Source organism: Gobio gobio (genome assembly GCF_949357685.1).
Source record: "Gobio gobio genome assembly, chromosome: 25".
In the NCBI taxonomy this organism is placed as follows: Eukaryota; Metazoa; Chordata; class Actinopteri; order Cypriniformes; family Gobionidae; genus Gobio; species Gobio gobio.
The window spans coordinates 16,566,353-16,584,613 of NC_137121.1; the positions used below are offsets into that span (position 1 = coordinate 16,566,353).

Consider the following 18,261-nt stretch of genomic DNA (forward strand, 5'->3'; position numbering starts at 1 on the left):
GAGCATTATTTATTTGTATTCGGTACATTTCACTGTGGATTCTTTAGTAAATTTTTCCTGCAAAAAAAGTTCCTGGTACAAATTGTTCCGGGTAATTTCGGTGGAAACGCGGCTTTATTTACATTGTTAGTTATGATGAAAGCATTCGTTAGTGTGCCGAAATCGAGTTGCAATGACCAGATCACTGCATTCAACCGTTCATGCCACTATCTAAATATAATCCTATAGATCTAAATATAATGCTAATAAACACTTTTCATGATTAGTTCACCTAGAGAGCTGTAATAGTAAAATCCTGCTAAAAGTCTCAGAGAGTTCCACATGTAAAGCCCCGTTTCCACTGAAATTACCCGGAACAATTTGTACCAGGAACTTGTTTTACAGGAAAGATTTTTCCCCCAGACCTGCTACTGTCTGCGTTTCCAATGCGGTCTAAAGTACCGGGAAGATTAGGCAAATTAGTCCGGTGGTGTAGGACTGCGCGCGACTGCTCCTCCCAGTCACCGACGGACAGTATTCACTTTTGCGCGACACTGCAACAATAACAAGTATGGAGGAGATTCAAGCAGCGCTGCTTTTGCTGGTTATGTATTGGTTTACTAAATAACGTTAGGTCATTAACAAAACGCCGTAAAAGAGACGAGCACTGATACTAAAGCGTATTCTGAAAGCTTGTAAAGCTAGATTTAAAATTAGACAACGTATGTTATCAGCTATTACGGACATTGACCGTGAGATGGCTGAGACGAACGCACGCCATCAGACAGAAAGAGCAAGACTGATATTTACTGAACACAGAACAAACCTCGCAAGACTTTTAAAAATGCCGGTTGAAATAAAATGCTGCATTAAAAGCTCAACCAATCAGCATGTTCAGCACCCAAGTCCCACCCCCGAAAGTTCCTGAACTTTGAGAAAGTACTACCTCGGGAGCAGGGCCGTTCCGAGGGGGAAATATTTACCCGGAACTTCATTTAGACCCTGGTTCCTGCGGTCGAAACACACCGTATACCACCCCAAAGTTCCTAGTTCCTGGGGAAAGTTCCTGTGGTGGAAACGCGGCTTAATACTTAGCTAGGCTATTTCATATGCAAAGATGTCAGCCAATCATAGCAGTGGGCGTTTACACTGAAGTCTCACAGCAGACACGCCCCTTCAAACAGAAGCTAAAATCAGGGTAGGAAAAATGACTTTTTTTTCTAAATACATGACACTTTTTTTATGTAAAAAAAATCATACTAGCATTATAAGTGCACCCCAGGGAACATTATAAACCAACATAACAATGCAGTTTATGACCCCTTTAAAAAATTGTATTGACTGATGTGATAGCATTATATTACCAATATAACACAAGGTTGAGTAAATTACAGTTTTGTAATTGTCTTTTTTTCCAGAATGGTTTTCCAGTAAACCTGTCTTTACCTCTCTGTTCACAGCTCTAGAGTACCACAATCTTAACACTTCAGTAGCAACCCGAGATTACTGGGTAATCACAGGTAATTACCTTAACATTTCAGCTGCTAACCAGCACCCAGACAGCTATCTGCCAGCATGTGTTATGTGAGTAAGTCTAGCTAATGTTCCCCACCCCCGTCCTTTTAAACCCAGAGAGCCTTCTTTTTTTGAGGAGAGCTATTGATGTATTATTTAGCTTCCCTCATCAACGGATTTGGAGAGATCACATTTGATCACAATATTGAGCGTGAAAAAGCTATTTCTAGTTTTAAGTTTCTTGCACTCAATGTTCTCTCTGTGGCCTTAGCTAGCTCTTCCTCCCCCTACCCGCTCTCCCCTTTTTATCATTGTCAGGAGAATGAATCATTTTTACCAAGGTCAATTCTATAGTAATTGCAGTTTTTTTTAGATTCAAAGTGTAAGAAAGGTAAGTTCTCTTTTTCACCTTGCTTCATTTCTCTCTTTCTTTCTCCAGTAATTCAGGACGTTGACAGCTCTTCTCTTGAGGGGAGTTATCAGAGCTTTGCGAGTCTAATGGAGCAGCGGCTGGCGGAGCTCTTTCTGGTTGCCAGTCGACACGGCCTTCGCTTTAGGAGAGCTACGACTGTAGGCGATTACACCGTCCAGGTGTGTTTGTAATGTTACAAACAGCCTGTTTGTTTTTTAAAAGGTGGATGGGGATTATGTTACTCATTTTGCATGCAGAGAGGTTAGCCAATCTTAGATGAGGTGATTTGCATATGGACATCTGTTTTGCTGCAAGAACATTTACTAATGTTGCAATTTAAGGGAAAAAATGCTACAAAAGTGTAAAGTAAGGCCGTCTAGATTGAGGCTTAGTTGCTGAAGTTTGTGTTGGAAACATCAAACATGAACTCAAAGTTTTTTTCCTCATACAGATGGTCAGTATCCGACGACTGCCTGGCCCTAAAAACACAGCTGAAATGACCTACTACGTACAAGTAGATGGGTCTCCCATAACTGGCACTACTGCGGCCAAGACCCTCAACACGGTGGACTCTCAAACAATGGCTCTCACCCTGGGATACTTCGTCCATATTCAAGCAGAGCGTATGTATATATTTCACTCATCTAGCCCAGTTTCTTTTCAAACCATCAATTAGTTTCTCTTTATATGCAGGAAAACTTAGGTTTTTGGAGTGTTTACTGTATATTGTATCTATAACTATATGTTTGAAGTGTCAAAAGTGACCCGTACATTATAGTTTACATTGATGATGCTTGCTAATGCTCATACTTAAAGGGATAGTTCACCCAAAAATGAAAATTATCCCATAATGTACTCACCCTCAAGCCATCCTAGGTGTATATGACTTTCTTCTCTCAGACGAATACAATCAGAGTTATATTCAAATATGTCCTGGCTCTTCCAAGCTTTATAATGGCAGTGAATGGCAGTCCAAAATTTGAAGCCCAAAATTTTCTTACAAAAATTCATCGGTTCGCTTCAGAAGACCTTTATTAACCCCCTGGAGCCGCGTAGATTACTTTTATAATGGATGGATACACTTTTTTTTGGGTTCAAATGTTGGACTGCCATTATAAAGCTTGGAAGAGCCAGGACATATTTTAATTATTTTATTATTTAAAAATATATATTATTGGGGTGAACTATCCCTTTAATATTTGAACAATTTGAACAAACCCCTAATCATACCTATTCAACTTTGGTGTGTATCTTGGTCATGTACTGACACAACTGGAGAGAAATAGCGTGTACACTGGATAAGAATGATACTTTCTAGTGTGCATGTGTTGACCGCCTGTGTTCGCGTACACTATCAAATGGGGGTAGACTTTGAAAGGCTAGACGTTCGGCTGTATGCATTCACGTCAAAATTTAAGTTAACTTTACTTAAGTAAATAAACTTTACTTTTATTCACGGATATATTTCTAGAAACCAGAATATCAGACTTGGCAAATAAGTACCCAGCTAGCGATCTTGTCTTCCATCTTAGCATCACATTTGTGACAGAAAATGTGAAAATCTTGTTACATTAATTAATTCAAGAACAGCCAACAGAAATGTTTTATTAGTGAAACTCAGCAGTAATGAACAAAAATGAAATGAAAATTCTACTTTGACTTGAACCAAAAAAAGCAAGCATGATAATGCTGACTTATTTTTTTCCAAATGAGGTCTATAGTTATCTCACACCACACTAGAGAAACCGCAGGGGATTTGGGTGTAGAGAGTTTACACAAGTTTACTGAGCTCTCAACTGGGGCATCAAGCCCAGTTTGTCTGCCGGAGAAGAGCAAAGCCCCAGTTTTGTATGAATAAAACACAATCAGACCCAGCAGTGGGGGTTTAATCTCCCAGATAAGAGCTACATCCGAAAGACAGATTCAGCTCATTAGGAGCTAACCATAGACAGTAGGAGACAGAGGGGAGTTGGATTACTGTAAGAGAGTGTGCTGGAGATGCAAGTGGCAGAAATCGTGCGCAAACATTGTGAATGAGTCTATTGATTTCCAATGTACGTCTGTGTTGGTGTTTGTGTGTAAACAGCGGTGGTGAAGAGTCTGCCTAGTAACCTCTGGATACTGGCAGTCCTGATACCCGTATCGCTGGTGATGGTCGTGGTGTTCATGGCGGTTGCTTTCGTATGCAGGAGAAACCGAACCATCTTCAAGACCAGTGCGTTCCGCAATTTCCATTCCCGAACTAAGGTAGGCTCTTACAGACCACGACTCTTCAAATAATCACTGTCTTGTCAAAACGGGGCAGTTTATGTCCGAATCATATTAATAAATCCATTTAATATTAAATATGACTTTATAAGGAAGCCCACTAACAAGGGGTCTCATTCACTTATACAACAATTTAAAATTCTGTCTGACATGGATCAATTTGTTTAAAATGTATATATTTAACAGTTTATTAATTGGTTAATTAAATTATTTATTATTATTGATTATATTAATTAATTTGAGATATTTATATGTATAAATTAAAATATATTATTTTATACATAAGCAATATAATAGAATTTTTTGTATATTTTAATTATTTTTAATGTGATTACTTTTATATTTTATTTTCTGTATATATAACAATTTATTAATTTTGTTAATTAAATGATTGATTATTGTTATTAATTATATTGATTTGCATTCATTCATTTTATATAATATAATATATACAACTTCTATTAAATTGTTTATGCATAAAATATATAATTATTTATAATGTAAATATTTTTATATTTCATTTTCTATATATAACAATTTATAAATTGTATTAAAGTTTAACATTTCTATATTTAAGCGTTTGTTAATTTTGTTAATTAAATGATTTAATATTGATTATATTCATTAATTTTATATATATATATATATATATATATATATATATATATATATATATATATATATATATATATATATATATATATATATATATATATAATATATATTATTTTATACATAATCAATTTAATTGAAATGTTTGTATATTTTAATTATTTTGAATGTAAATATATTTTTTTCTATATACAGTATAACAATTTTTTTATTTGGTTGATTAAATTATTGATTATTTTTTATTATATTGATTGCATTCATTCATTTTAAATATTTATAGATGAAATAACATCATACACATCAATAAAGTATATTTTTATATATATAAAAAAATCTGTAATATTGGCTGATAACAACTTTGTGTACTTGTGCAAAAAAAGGTCCCATAAACACCTTCTGACTCATGTGGCTTTTTTTAAATTCTCAATATTAATGAATAAGGACGGTTTAAATAAGGGAATGAGACCCATTGTGATGTCACACAGATGATGTCATCTCATGACAATTAACAGGCTTCAATTATCCTGCTTTCCTTCATACTATTCACAAAATACCTTTGTTTTTATCTAATATCGGAATATGCTGCTAGACATACATTTTTAAAACGGTGGATTGTTCCACACACGAGACATGCTGTTTAAAACACTGGAATGACACATTTCACTTTGGCGCCCCACAAAATATCCCTCCAATTGTGTCTTCTACTTTTCCTGTCCAGACCTCATATCGAAGAGATGGGAGTTATCACCACCAGGTATTTTCTGGCTTGTTCATGGTGCTTGGCTGCATGTTTACAGTCCAGACATTCTTCTTGTTGACTGTGCTTGTGGGAAATCAGTCCGCAGGGGCAAGGGGAAACAGGTTATCTATCCTCCGCGCAATCGATGAATTGTTCAGTAAGATATAGAGCATTGAGGATATCTTTGATCTGCACAGCACAAATATCTCCTCTCTTGGGCCTCCATTTGAGATTGTAGGACGATGACTAATAACAGAATGGGAAGGATTTGAAGTATTACCACAGTATTACTGTAATTATGATTTCTTGGTTGTGGTTGGATTATGAGGCTTTTAAATAGATACAGACCAAATGCAGGGTAATAAATTAGGCCACCCCAAGCTGAGAGACATGCCAAGGTTACATATGTGAATAATTGGGTGAAGTTTAAATAGATTACCAGGACTTTTCCATCTAAAACGGGATACAATAAATGACCTAACAGGAAAGAGCTATAGGATCTATGCGTGTATATGGATGCATTTATAGCAAATGTGTATATTATACAGTACCGTTCAAAAGTCTTACTTTTCAAAGAAATTAAACTTTTATGCAGCAAGGATGTATTAAAATGATCAAAAGTGAGAGTAAAGACATTTATAATGTTATATGTTTTTTTTATCACATTCTCACATTGTATGCATTGTTTTCAACATTGATAATAATAATAAATATTTCTTGAGCAGCAAATCAGCATATTATAATGATTTCTGAAGGATCATGTGACAATGAATACTGGAGTAATGATGCTGAAAATTCAGGAATAAATTACATTTGAAAATATATTAAAATAGAAAAGTTATTTTGAATTGTAATCATATTTCACAATATTTTTGATCAAATAAATGCAGCCTTGTTGAGCGTAACATTGTAAAAAAATATATATATTCCATAGAACGTAAAAAGAGAAGTTTATCAGATTGTCTAAGCTGCTTTTTCTATACAATGAAAGTGAATGGTGACCAAAAACTTAAATTAAGTCTGTGCCTAACACCAAGTTATCAAAGGGCTTCAGAAGACTTGGAATGCAATGCACGATTCATATAAACTACTTATATGATGTTTTTATGGCGTTTTTTGTCCTTTTTGGAGCTTGACAGCCCATGGTCACCTTCCACTTTCATTGTATGTAAAAGAACAGCTTCGACATTCTGGAAAACTTCTATTTTTGTGTTCCACTGAAGAAAAAAATCATATGGGCGAGTAAACGATGAGGGCGTTTTCCTTTTTGGGTGATGTATCCCTGTAGTATAACTGTATTGTTTTTAGTAATGGAATAAAACAATATGCAAATCAATTGTTATTATGATAATCGTCTCTTTTGATCGTACTCCCTCTTAGCCGTGTTCTCTGATCTGAAAACATCCAATTAAGATGTCCTTTCAGGAACATGATTTTGCTTATGCACGGTAATTTGCGGATCAGTGTATAAAGCGTTCCGGTTTCACGCAAGAGCTTCCTGTGTTAGCGCAATTAGAGGAGGTGTGTGAGTGTTCACTGGATGATCTGAAAGAGAATACATCGCCAAGTCACATAAGGACAGAGATACCGGCACTGATGATTCGTCAGACTCAGACGTGATCAACTGCATGTGTGTCTTCTTGCATGCTCTTTGCTTCTACCTGTCGATGTGTTTGAACAGCCCTTAAGTGTTTTCCCTGCTTGTTTGCACAACAGCACGTATGTGTGAGGAAGATCAGTTCACATCCTGTGCAAGACTTACAATCAAGACTCAACCCTTTAAATCAAATTGAACCTGGATTAAAATAAGTCAAGTCAAGTCAACTTTATTTATATAGCGCTTTTAACAATGTAGATTGTTTCAAAGCAGCTTTACAGTGTTAAACAGGAAAATAATGCAGCATAATTTTAATCAGCTGTATAGCCATTCTGGAAACATTTCAAGTATCATACAGTGACAGTGTGGGCGTTAGATCAATAATTCGATCAGTAATTTAGTTTAAATGGTTTATTTAGTTTAAATTTTTCAACTAAACATCGAAATTAATCTAAATAATAATGTCCCCAACTGAGCACGCCAAGCCAGAGGCAACAGTGGCAAGGAAACCAAAACCCCATTAGGTGACCTAATGGAGAAAAATAAACCTTGGGAGAAACCAGGCTCAGTCGGGGTGCCAGTTCTCCTCTGGCCAATTAACAGGAGGTCATAATAGATCAGAATATTCGAGGGACCGGGGGCAACATGCTGGAGACGGGTTTATTGAGGATGATGTTGAATAAATAATTATTAAAGTGCAATATTCGAATGATCGGAGGCAACACGCTGGAGACGGGTTTATTGAGGATGACATATCGATTTAAGCATTATTTAATTGTAATATTCGAACAATCAGAGTCTACACGCCGGAGACGGGTTTATTGAGATGCCGTGTCGATGAGGCAGTTGCAGGGGGAGTCTAATCACGGTCTCTGCAGACACTTCGGGGGCCTGTGTTGGTCTTCTCTGAGCGCAGGTCCACCATCTGAACTGGATACGGCCTGGATCCGGCTGACTGCAGTAAACCTCGGGATAAAACAGAGAGACTATCATTAGCGTAGATGCCATTCTTCTGATGATGTCACGAGTACATCAGGTGTTATGGGAAGTGTTCCCGGTTCCGGCTGACCTAGTTAATGCAGCCTAACAATCATTTCATTGAAAAAGTGATTTTATGTGTATGCCACAGTAAAGAGATGTGTTTTTAGTCTAGATTTAAACTGACAGAGTGTGTCTGCTTCCCGAACAATGTTAGGAAGACTGTTCCAGAGTTTAGGTGCTAAATAGGAAAAGGATCGACCGCCTGCAGTTGATTTGGATATTCTCGGTATGATCAACTGGCCAGAGTTTTGAGACCGCAGTAGACGTGATGGAGTATAATATGTTAAGAGCTCGCTCAAGTATTGGGGAGCTAAACCATTTAGTGCTTTGTAAGTAATAAGTAAGATTTTAAAATGTATGCGATGTTTAATAGGCAGCCAGTGCAGTGTTGACAGAACTGGGCTAATATGGTCATACTTCCTGGTTCTAGTAAGAACTCGAGCTGCTGCGTTTTGGACCAGCTGGAGTTTATTTATTAAGCGAGCAGGGCAACCACCCAGTAGAGCATTACAATAATCTAACCTTGAGGTCATGAACGCATGAACTAACTGTTCAGCATTTTGCATTGAGAGCATGTGCCGTAATTTAAATATATTTTTAAGATGGTAGAAAGCAGTTTTACAGATGCTAGAAACGTGGCTTTCAAACGAAAGATTGGTATCAAAGAGCACACCCAGGTTCCTCACTGACGACGAGGACTTGACAGAACAGCCATCAAGTGTTAGACAGTATTCTAGGTTACTACTTGTGGAGCTTTTTTGTCCAATAATTAAAAATTCAGTTTTTTCTGAATTGAGTTGCAAGAAATTACCGGTCATCCAATGTTTTATATCAGCTATGCATTCCGTTAATCTTGTGAATTGGTAAGTTTCTTCAGGGCGTGAAGAAATATAGAGCTGAGTATCGTCAGCATAACAATGAAAACTAACGCCATGCTTTCTAATGATATCTCCCAGTGGTAGCATGTACAGGGTGAAGAGTAGCGGTCCTAGCACTGAGCCTTGTGGTACTCCATAGTGAACTTGCGATCGGTGTGACATATCTTCATTTACTACTGCAAACTGATAACGGTCGCATAGGTATGATTTAAACCATGATAATGCAATTCCACTAATACCTACATCATTTTCGAGTCTATTCAAAAGAATGTTGTGGTCGATAGTATCAAATGCAGCGCTAAGATCGAGTAACACTAATAGAGAGATACAGCCACGATCGGATGATAAGAGTAAATCATTTGTAACTCTGATGAGAGCAGTCTCAGTACTATGATACGGTCTAAATCCTGACTGAAAATCCTCACAGATACCATTTCTTTCTAAAAAGGAACATAATTGTGAAGACACTGCCTTTTCAAGTATTTTTGACAGAAAGGGTAGATTTGAGATTGGTCTATAATTGACTAAATCTGTAGGATCAAGTTGCGGTTTTTTAATAACTGGTTTAATAAGGGATCTAATATTCAGCAACCCAAGCTTTATCAATTGTTCATCTGTATTATATATTTTGTTTATTTGTTGGACGTCAATTAAATTTTTACTGTTGAATGGTTTTGATGTTTTTTTGTATTTACTCATTCGGGGAACAGACACAGTCTCTATATGATAATATCTAGGTGAAAGAGTCTCTATGTGCTGGGATTTATCTGACTCCCGTAACGTGAGACAGCTAGCAGACGGTCGGTTTAGCCAGTTTGTCTGCTTCCTGACCTGGGCCCTAGTGAGTCAAGGTTTAGCTCTAAGACTATGTGCCAAATTACTAGAGAGAAGAGCGGCACCACCCCAAGAGGGATGGATGCCATCCTTCTTCAACAGGTCAGGTCTGCCCCAAAAACTTTTGCAATTGTCTATGAACCCTATGTTATTTTGCAGACAGCACTTAGACAACCAGCCATTGAGTGATGATAGTCTGCTAACTATCTCATCACTCCTTTTTACAGGGAGCGGTCCAGAACAAAAAACAGCCTCAGACATCGTACTAGCGAGTTCACACACCTCTTTAATGTTAATTTTGGTGATCTCCGACTGGCGAAGTCGAACATCATTAGTGCCGACGTGAATAATAATCTTAGAGAATTTACGATTAGCTTTAGCCAGCACTTTTAAATTTGCTTTGATGTCAGGTGCTCTGGCTCCCGGTAAACAAGTGACTATGGTGGCTGGTGTCTCTATCTTCACGTTCCGTGTAATAGAATCGCCAATGACTAGGGCACTTTCAACAGGATACTCAGTGGGTGCTTCACTGAGAGGGGAGAACCTGTTTGATGTTCTAACCGGAACGGAAAAGCGGTTCTTTGGTCTGCGACTATGCTGCCTCACTGTTACCCAGTTTCCCTGCTGCGAGGGCCCTGCAGCCGGAACCGAAGAATGTACAGAGTTCACTAAGCTATTCGCATCCAAATCAGTGTCTAAAGCTGTTACATCCTCACTACTCTCAGATAAAGTATGGATGCGTGTTTCTAATTCTGAAATCTTCTCCGTCAGCCTAACTATCTCCTTACATTTATCACATGTGAAGCCCTGTTCGCCAGCGGAGAAACCTACACTAAACATGCGACATGTAGTGCAAGTGATAATGACAGGAGAAGACATGACTTACCGTGTTTGTTGATTAATCCAATTTACCACTTAACACAATCCTTTGCTGGACACAATTTACTAATCCAAGTTATGAACTAAGAAAAAGGGAGACCCGGGTGCAGAGATAACAAGCTAACAGGCTAGCAAAATGCTAACGTGTGATGGTGATTTAGATTAAAAGCTAGCGATGTCAAATTTAACGTGATAGGCAATTTTTAAACAATGTATGGTGATGAGTAAGTTATATTTAGCAGTAGAAGAAAGAGGAAATATCAAAATAAAGATTCAAACGTAAGCAAGGCTCTACAGAGCTACAGACTTGAGCTACAGAGCAACAGACACAGCAGGCAGACAGGAGCAATCGATCAGGAGCAATCGATCAGGCAGAGGAGCAATCGATCAGGCAGCTTATATAAGATTTATATAAGGAGTTTGTGGACTGTTATGATCCACGTCCTGCTCCTCTCAAATACAATCGGATGAAGCACAAGTGAATTATAGTTCAGCTGAGTATGTGAATTATATTGGAGTGGGATTTGACCTCACTCAAGGTCCACGTCCAATACAGAAAGTCCAGGAAGATGATCTTAAAATTAAAAGGTTGTGTGTAAACACTGTTGCTCTTTGGTATTTTCAACACATTTTAGATAGGTATCTACCTATATTACAATGTGTTTTTAATTTATCTGTATATGTTGATATTGGATATTTAGTTGTGCATGCTCATTTCGCCAATTTGTACAAAAAACATTCATTTATTAATTTAATTCATTTATTAATTATTCATAAAAATTAAAAATAATATATATATATATATATATATATATATATATATATATATATATATATATATATATATACATACAATATTTATATATTATTTTATTAAATTAAGTATATATATATATATATATATATTAGTGCTGTCAAATTGATTAATCATGAATAATCACATCCAAAATAAAAGTTTGTTTACATAATATATGTGTGTGTGCACTATGTATAATTATTATGTATATATATATGAAATATAATTTTTTTATATATAATATAAATAAAATAAATAAATATACAGTATATACATGCAAATATTTTTTAAATATACACATGAATGAGTGAGTATTTATATATACACATAATAATTATACACAGTACACACACATATATTATGTAAACATAAACATTTTGGAGGTGATTATTCGCGATTAATCGATTTGACAGCACTAATATATATATATATATTTGTTTATATGTTACATATATATATATATATATATATATATATATATATATATATATATGTAACATATAAACTTAACCTAATAAAATTATATATATATATATATATTTTGTGTTTTGCATTAAATTGAAGTTCATAATATACAGTATATATAATCAAAATATATCAATGTTAAATGTAATCTTCACCAAATCTTGAAATTAAATATCCATTTTCATACTGTACATTAAAATGTTATGATTCACTGGAATCATTTAGAAGGATTGAGTTTGTTTCTTTTTCTTTTATTACAAAATTGTATAACGTTTTAATATTGATATTTATTGGTTATCAGCCATAACATGAAAATAATTATCGGCTTGTCGCACCGGCTAGAATTTGAATATTGTGCATTTATAATAATAATTTTTACAATTCTGTTTGATGATGATTTAGAAATGATATACCGCACTAAAGGATCTTGTAGATGTGACAGCAGCATGTGCAAAGTGCAGCGTCACATGAATTATTAATTGAATTAATCACACATTTTCCCCATTTACATCATAACAGCAACACCCTGTGACACCTTTTTAAGATCCAAAAGGCACCCTGCCTCCGTGCGCCCTGTTCTGCCGGAGATTGATCCATAATTCATTAAAACGAGAGGCTCCATAGCCCTTCCATATTAAATATCACATGGCAACTTGATGCATTGTATGCAGGCCCCATAAAATATAGTTTGACTCAAAGTACCTGCAGCCCATGAATAAATTAGGATGGCCGGCATTCCTTTGCTGATTGAAATGAAACGCTGGATGTGGCATTGTGTAACTCTTACTTTCTTCTCCACCATCCAATCACGCCGCATCTTTTCCCGTCCAGCCCGTGCAGGGTTTCGACTACGCCAAGCAGCACATGGGCCAGCCAGGTGAGGAGGCTCTCACTGTCACCAAGGAAACACTTGTCCTGTCCCTCCCAGTACGGGACGCCCCTCTCACACAAGACAGGGTGGCGGTGTTACAAGATGGTACAGCCTCAAAAAGACCCCAGTCGACTGAGATGCATCTCAGGTGAGTGCTTTAATTATAGAACAAAGAAGCACTGTGGAAGTATGTGCATATTTTTAGGCGTACCAAATGGAATAAGCTAGTATGATAGTATATCGCTCAACTCTCTATAGAACACCAGGCTTTAAAGCCTGAAAGTCATAAATGTTTTAAAAGCCTTCCTACCCGATATGACCACAAAGTTCTATTTGAGTTGCATTTTTTTTATCTTCTTCTGCTAAAAAATCAAGTATGCCTCAAGGATGACGTATAATCTAATCTGTATAAACTAAGCGGATTGAGCTCTTGACTTTAAGACGCGGCAGAGACATTGAGAACCGTGAAGGGAAGAACAAAGTACACTGTGTGCTTAGGAACAAAGACATGGTTCTTTTGACATATATTTATAGAATCTAAATCAAGAAAGACAGACGTGGCACAACAATACCCCCAATGCCAACATCTGCTGGTGAACACTATATGATTTTGGTAATGATTTTGTCAACAAAAAAAACAAAACAAACAAAACAAACAAAAAAATATATATATAATTGTGCAAGCTTAAATGACCTTTGCCATCGTTTAACGCTCACTTTAATAACAATGGAATAATTGAAAGCTAAACCTTTCTTAAAGATAATGCTGTAAACTATATAGGGAGCCCTTGCTTGCAAATTACTATAATATTAAAGGTTAACAACAGAGCCCAAACTATTTGCCTAAATTCAGTTGCTATTTATTTTTAGATATAATAATCAACACTCAAATAACATACTAACATGTAACCTTCACATAAGGCAGTTTCTGCATTAACTTCTAAATCTAATAATAAAATTGTTTTTTCTTCAATTCGTTGTTGAAATATTATCATTTATACACAGTGGCTGTCATTTTCATACATTAAATAAACAAGACATCACTAACAGGTTAAGCAGAATATAATGAATATATAGGCTAATATATTGCATAGTTGTATCGAAAGAGTTAATTTCTCTTGTGAACTAACAGCCTGTTGACTTCTGAGGTAAATGTAATGCTACGTGACATTGTTTACAAGCTGTTTATTGACGTCTTTCCGCGGTTGCTACACTGATTGAGCGATTACACGACATATGATACGTTTCAGTAAGTGTTAATGTATCCTCAACATACCTTAAAATATTAATTCATGTTTATTCTTTAGGAAGAGATGATCGCGTTCACACGCACGCGCCGCGGCCGCTTGAACTGATGTACGTTACGTCACATTAAAGAACGTCAAAATGGCATTTATCGTTTGAATTTCATGATAAAGGATAAAATGGACTGAGTACTTATTGTGTTCGTGTGGGAACTAGGATTAACACCAAGCCTGCTGATAACTGTTAAATATTTAATTCGGAACCGTTCGGTAGGTCTACACGCGTGCACTATACCGAAAGTACCGAAACGATTCTGTTACACCCCTAGTGCATTTTAATAATATAATAATAATATATTATAACAATAGTTGTGATGCTTATACTACTGTATCTTATGCTCACCAAGGCTGCATTTGTTTGATCAGAAATAGTTACAGAAAAACAGTAATATTGTGAAATCCTCCAGAAATCATGCTAATATTCTGATTTTGTGCTCAAGTAATTTCTTCTTATTATTATCAATGTTGAAAACAGTTGTGCAGCTTAATATTTTGTGGAAACCGTGGTACTTTTTTTCAAGATTATTCGATAAGGATTCAAGGAAGTTGAAAAGAGCAGCATTTAAGATCAAAGTCCTACTTAATATCAAATTCCTAACTAATATTGTATATGCAACATAAGACCACCACGCATGATCTCACTGGAGTCATATCGTACAAGCAAAAAACGTAGCCTAAAGGACAGATCAAATCCTACAGTGGGTACTTGATTCTTCTGATTCATTTTTGGCGTGTATTTCTTTGTCCTCGATGCTTCAGAAAAAATGTCTTTCTTTCTTCACAAAGAGCGAAACCTCCCAAGGTCCTGCATCCATCCTGCATAAAAAATGCAAATGAAAGATTGTAGGAAATTTATCAGTGTTCAGCTCGCACGCCGGTCTCGCTGCAAAAGCAGCCCTTCAAGGTCATTAAAACCCACCAGCACGCATCTCCCACATCTCCAGGCTTACTTAGCCACTCTCTGCGGGCCGTGGGATCGTAAATATGCCTTAACGTCGGACGTGGGACAATGCGACAGAGTAAAGAGCACCGATCCTTGAAATTGTTGCAGTGTGGCTTCTCCTCTTTTTCCTCTCCTTCTCTTGCTCTTTCTCTATTAGCCTCCGTGCTTATTAGCCGGAATACAAATGTATTTTGCCGTTTGTTATCTCTCCTGAGTGGCACGATTAAAGGGAAATGAGCCTGTAGAGAGCTGGGCTGGGGAAATAATTATTTGGAAAGCAAGTGTGGTGAATACACAAGCATTTAAACCTGGCAGAGACGGACAGAGATGCATGCAGGGAAGATAAGTACACTCACAGCTCCAGAATCATGTATGATTCAGTGTGCCCATAGGCAGCTTGGGCAACGCGTCCACGCTCTCCTCTGCCCGACTGTGTCAGACCTAGAAGACGTGCGTGCGTGCGTGTGTTCGTGCGGCTGCGAGTCCAGCGGGGCTGGGTGTTATGTGCATGGCAGATTGTTGGCATGCAAGCCTGAGAGATTAGCAGATTTAATGTAATATTCATATTTTGTTGACTGTATTACCTTCTTTTTAGAGAGAGATGGGTTTTGATTGAAGCATTTGTTTCGTGATGTGAAAATTAAATATTCCTTGTTTCTGTAATTATAGTTCATAGCTTTCAAGGTTCCTTGACCTTTATGGATGTTGTAATATGAAATTAAATTATAAAATCAATGTGTGTTTCAAAGCACTTTATGTCTGTATTTATGAGTAAAACCAGATTATTCATTGAGAATGTATTATTTATTTATATAAATTACATATATATATGTGTGTGTGTGTGTGTGTGTGTGTGTGTGTTTATTTATAATACAGTGATACATGCTTTATTAAGTAACGTGAATATATATACACTATATATATACACACTCACCTAAAGGATTATTAGGAACACCATATTAATACTGTGTTTGACCCCCTTTCACCTTCAGAACTGCCTTAATTCTACGTGGCATTGATTCAACAAGGTGCTGAAAGTATTCTTTAGAAATCTTGGCCCATTTTGATAGGATAGCATCTTGCAGTTGATGGAGATTTGTGGGATGCACATCCAGGGCACGAAGCTCCCGTTCCACCACATCCCAAAGATGCTCTATTGCGTTGAGATCTGGTGACTGTGGGGGCCATTTTAGTACAGTGAACTCATTGTCATGTTCAAGAAACCATGCTGGAAGTAGCCATCAGAGGATGGGTACATGGTGGTCATAAAGGGATGGACATGGTCAGAAACAATGCTCAGGTAGGCCATGGCATTTAAACGATGCCCATTTGGCACTAAGGGGCCTAAAGTGTGCCAAGAAAACATCCCCCACACCATTACACCACCACCACCAGCCTGCACAGTGGTAACAAGGCATGATGGATCCATGTTCTCATTCTGTTTACGCCAAATTCTGACTCTACCATCTGAATGTCTAAACAAAAATCGAGACTCATCAGACCAGGCAACATTTTTCCAGTCTTCAACTGTCCAATTTTGGTGAGCTCGTGCAATTTGTAGCCTCTTTTTCCTATTTGTAGTGGAGATGAGTGGTACCCGGTGGGGTCTTCTGCTGTTGTAGCCCATCCGCCTCAAGGTTGTGCGTGTTGTGGCTTCACAAATGCTTTGCTGCATACCTCGGTTGTAACGAGTGGTTATTTCAGTCAAAGTTGCTCTTCTATCAGCTTGAATCAGTCGGCCCATTCTCCTCTGACCTCTAGCATCAACAAGGCATTTTCGCCCACAGGACTGCCGCATACTGGATGTTTTTCCCTTTTCACACCATTCTTTGTAAACCCTAGAAATGGTTGTGCGTGAAAATCCCAGTAACTGAGCAGATTGTGAAATACTCAGACCGGCCCGTCTGGCACCAACAACCATGCCATGCTCAAAATTGCTTAAATCACCTTTCTTTCCCATTCTGATATTCAGTTTGGAGTTCAGGAGATTGTCTTGTCCAGGACCACACCCCTAAATGCATTGAAGCAACTGCCATGTGATTGGTTGATTAGATAATTGCATTAATGAGAAATTGACATATATATATATATATATATATATATATATATATATATATATATATATATATATATATATATATATATATATATATATATATATATATATATATATATATATATATATATATATATATATATATATATATATATATATATTATGGCTAATATATATATATAATGTATTATAATAATATATACCGGTAGTTTATTTATATAATATATATTTATAGACCGTGACTCTGATTTCAAATTCATTTCACATTCTGTTTAACACACAACATTGCATTTCATCAGATATGGATCTCTTGGGACCTGTTCAGTTTCTTCATCATTTTTATTAAATACCATAAACAAATCCACTTCAAATTTTCTTCATTCTATTAAGTCAATGTTGAGGGGATATGCTTGCCAACATTATTTCTAGTAGTGATCATGCCTTACAACTCTCGCCGCACATGATGTGCATTCTGATATGTTGTCAGTGTGGTTGTTTTTCCAGACCAGGATTCGTCCTGTTGTTCAACATTCGTTTAAATGACACAAAACATGATGGGTGGATGCTCACCCTACGGTGATGTCTGCTAAATGACACCACTGCAATTTAACGCAGGTTAACAGAGGCCAGAGGGCCCTGCAAGGCAACTGTTAACCCTGCCTCACACTGCATGCAGCAAACTAACCATTGCCTCTGTTGCCATGGCTACCCCCAGCAGGTTGCCAAGCGAGAACGGCTCTGTTTCGAGCAATGAATCTGGGAAGCTGAACACAGGCAGAAGCTCCACGGCTCGGAGATCAACGGCACAGAAAGCACCCAAAGAAGAGCAGCACACGAGAAATGGTGAGAAAGGTCCTTTATTAGGTTAATAACCCATTTATTAAACCCATAATGGTCTCATAAAAACGCTGGGTTTAATTTACTGGGGGAAAAAAACATCAGTTTTTCCCAAAATCCAGGCATCATTAAAAAAAGATAAAGTAAAATTGCTAAAAGATTCTAAATAAGAAATATATCCTATATATTTTTTATCATTCATGATAACTTAAATACTAAACATTTGTAAAATGAC

At 36.8% G+C, this 18,261-nt stretch overlaps 1 protein-coding gene across 1 annotated transcript in view; it reads left to right on the forward strand.

Moving 5' to 3' along the window:
- Nucleotides 1-18,261, forward strand: part of kiaa1549la (KIAA1549-like a) — a gene marked incomplete at its 5' end in the record, with an annotated part of 75,795 nt that overhangs the window by 42,760 nt on the left and 14,774 nt on the right. The window contains 7 exons of the mRNA XM_079808997.1: nt 1,440-1,499; nt 1,934-2,085; nt 2,358-2,529; nt 3,993-4,153; nt 5,505-5,540; nt 12,847-13,034; nt 17,908-18,032. Coding sequence (XP_079665123.1) covers nt 1,440-1,499; nt 1,934-2,085; nt 2,358-2,529; nt 3,993-4,153; nt 5,505-5,540; nt 12,847-13,034; nt 17,908-18,032 — 894 coding nt within the window. The remainder of the gene's footprint in view (nt 1-1,439; nt 1,500-1,933; nt 2,086-2,357; nt 2,530-3,992; nt 4,154-5,504; nt 5,541-12,846; nt 13,035-17,907; nt 18,033-18,261) is intronic.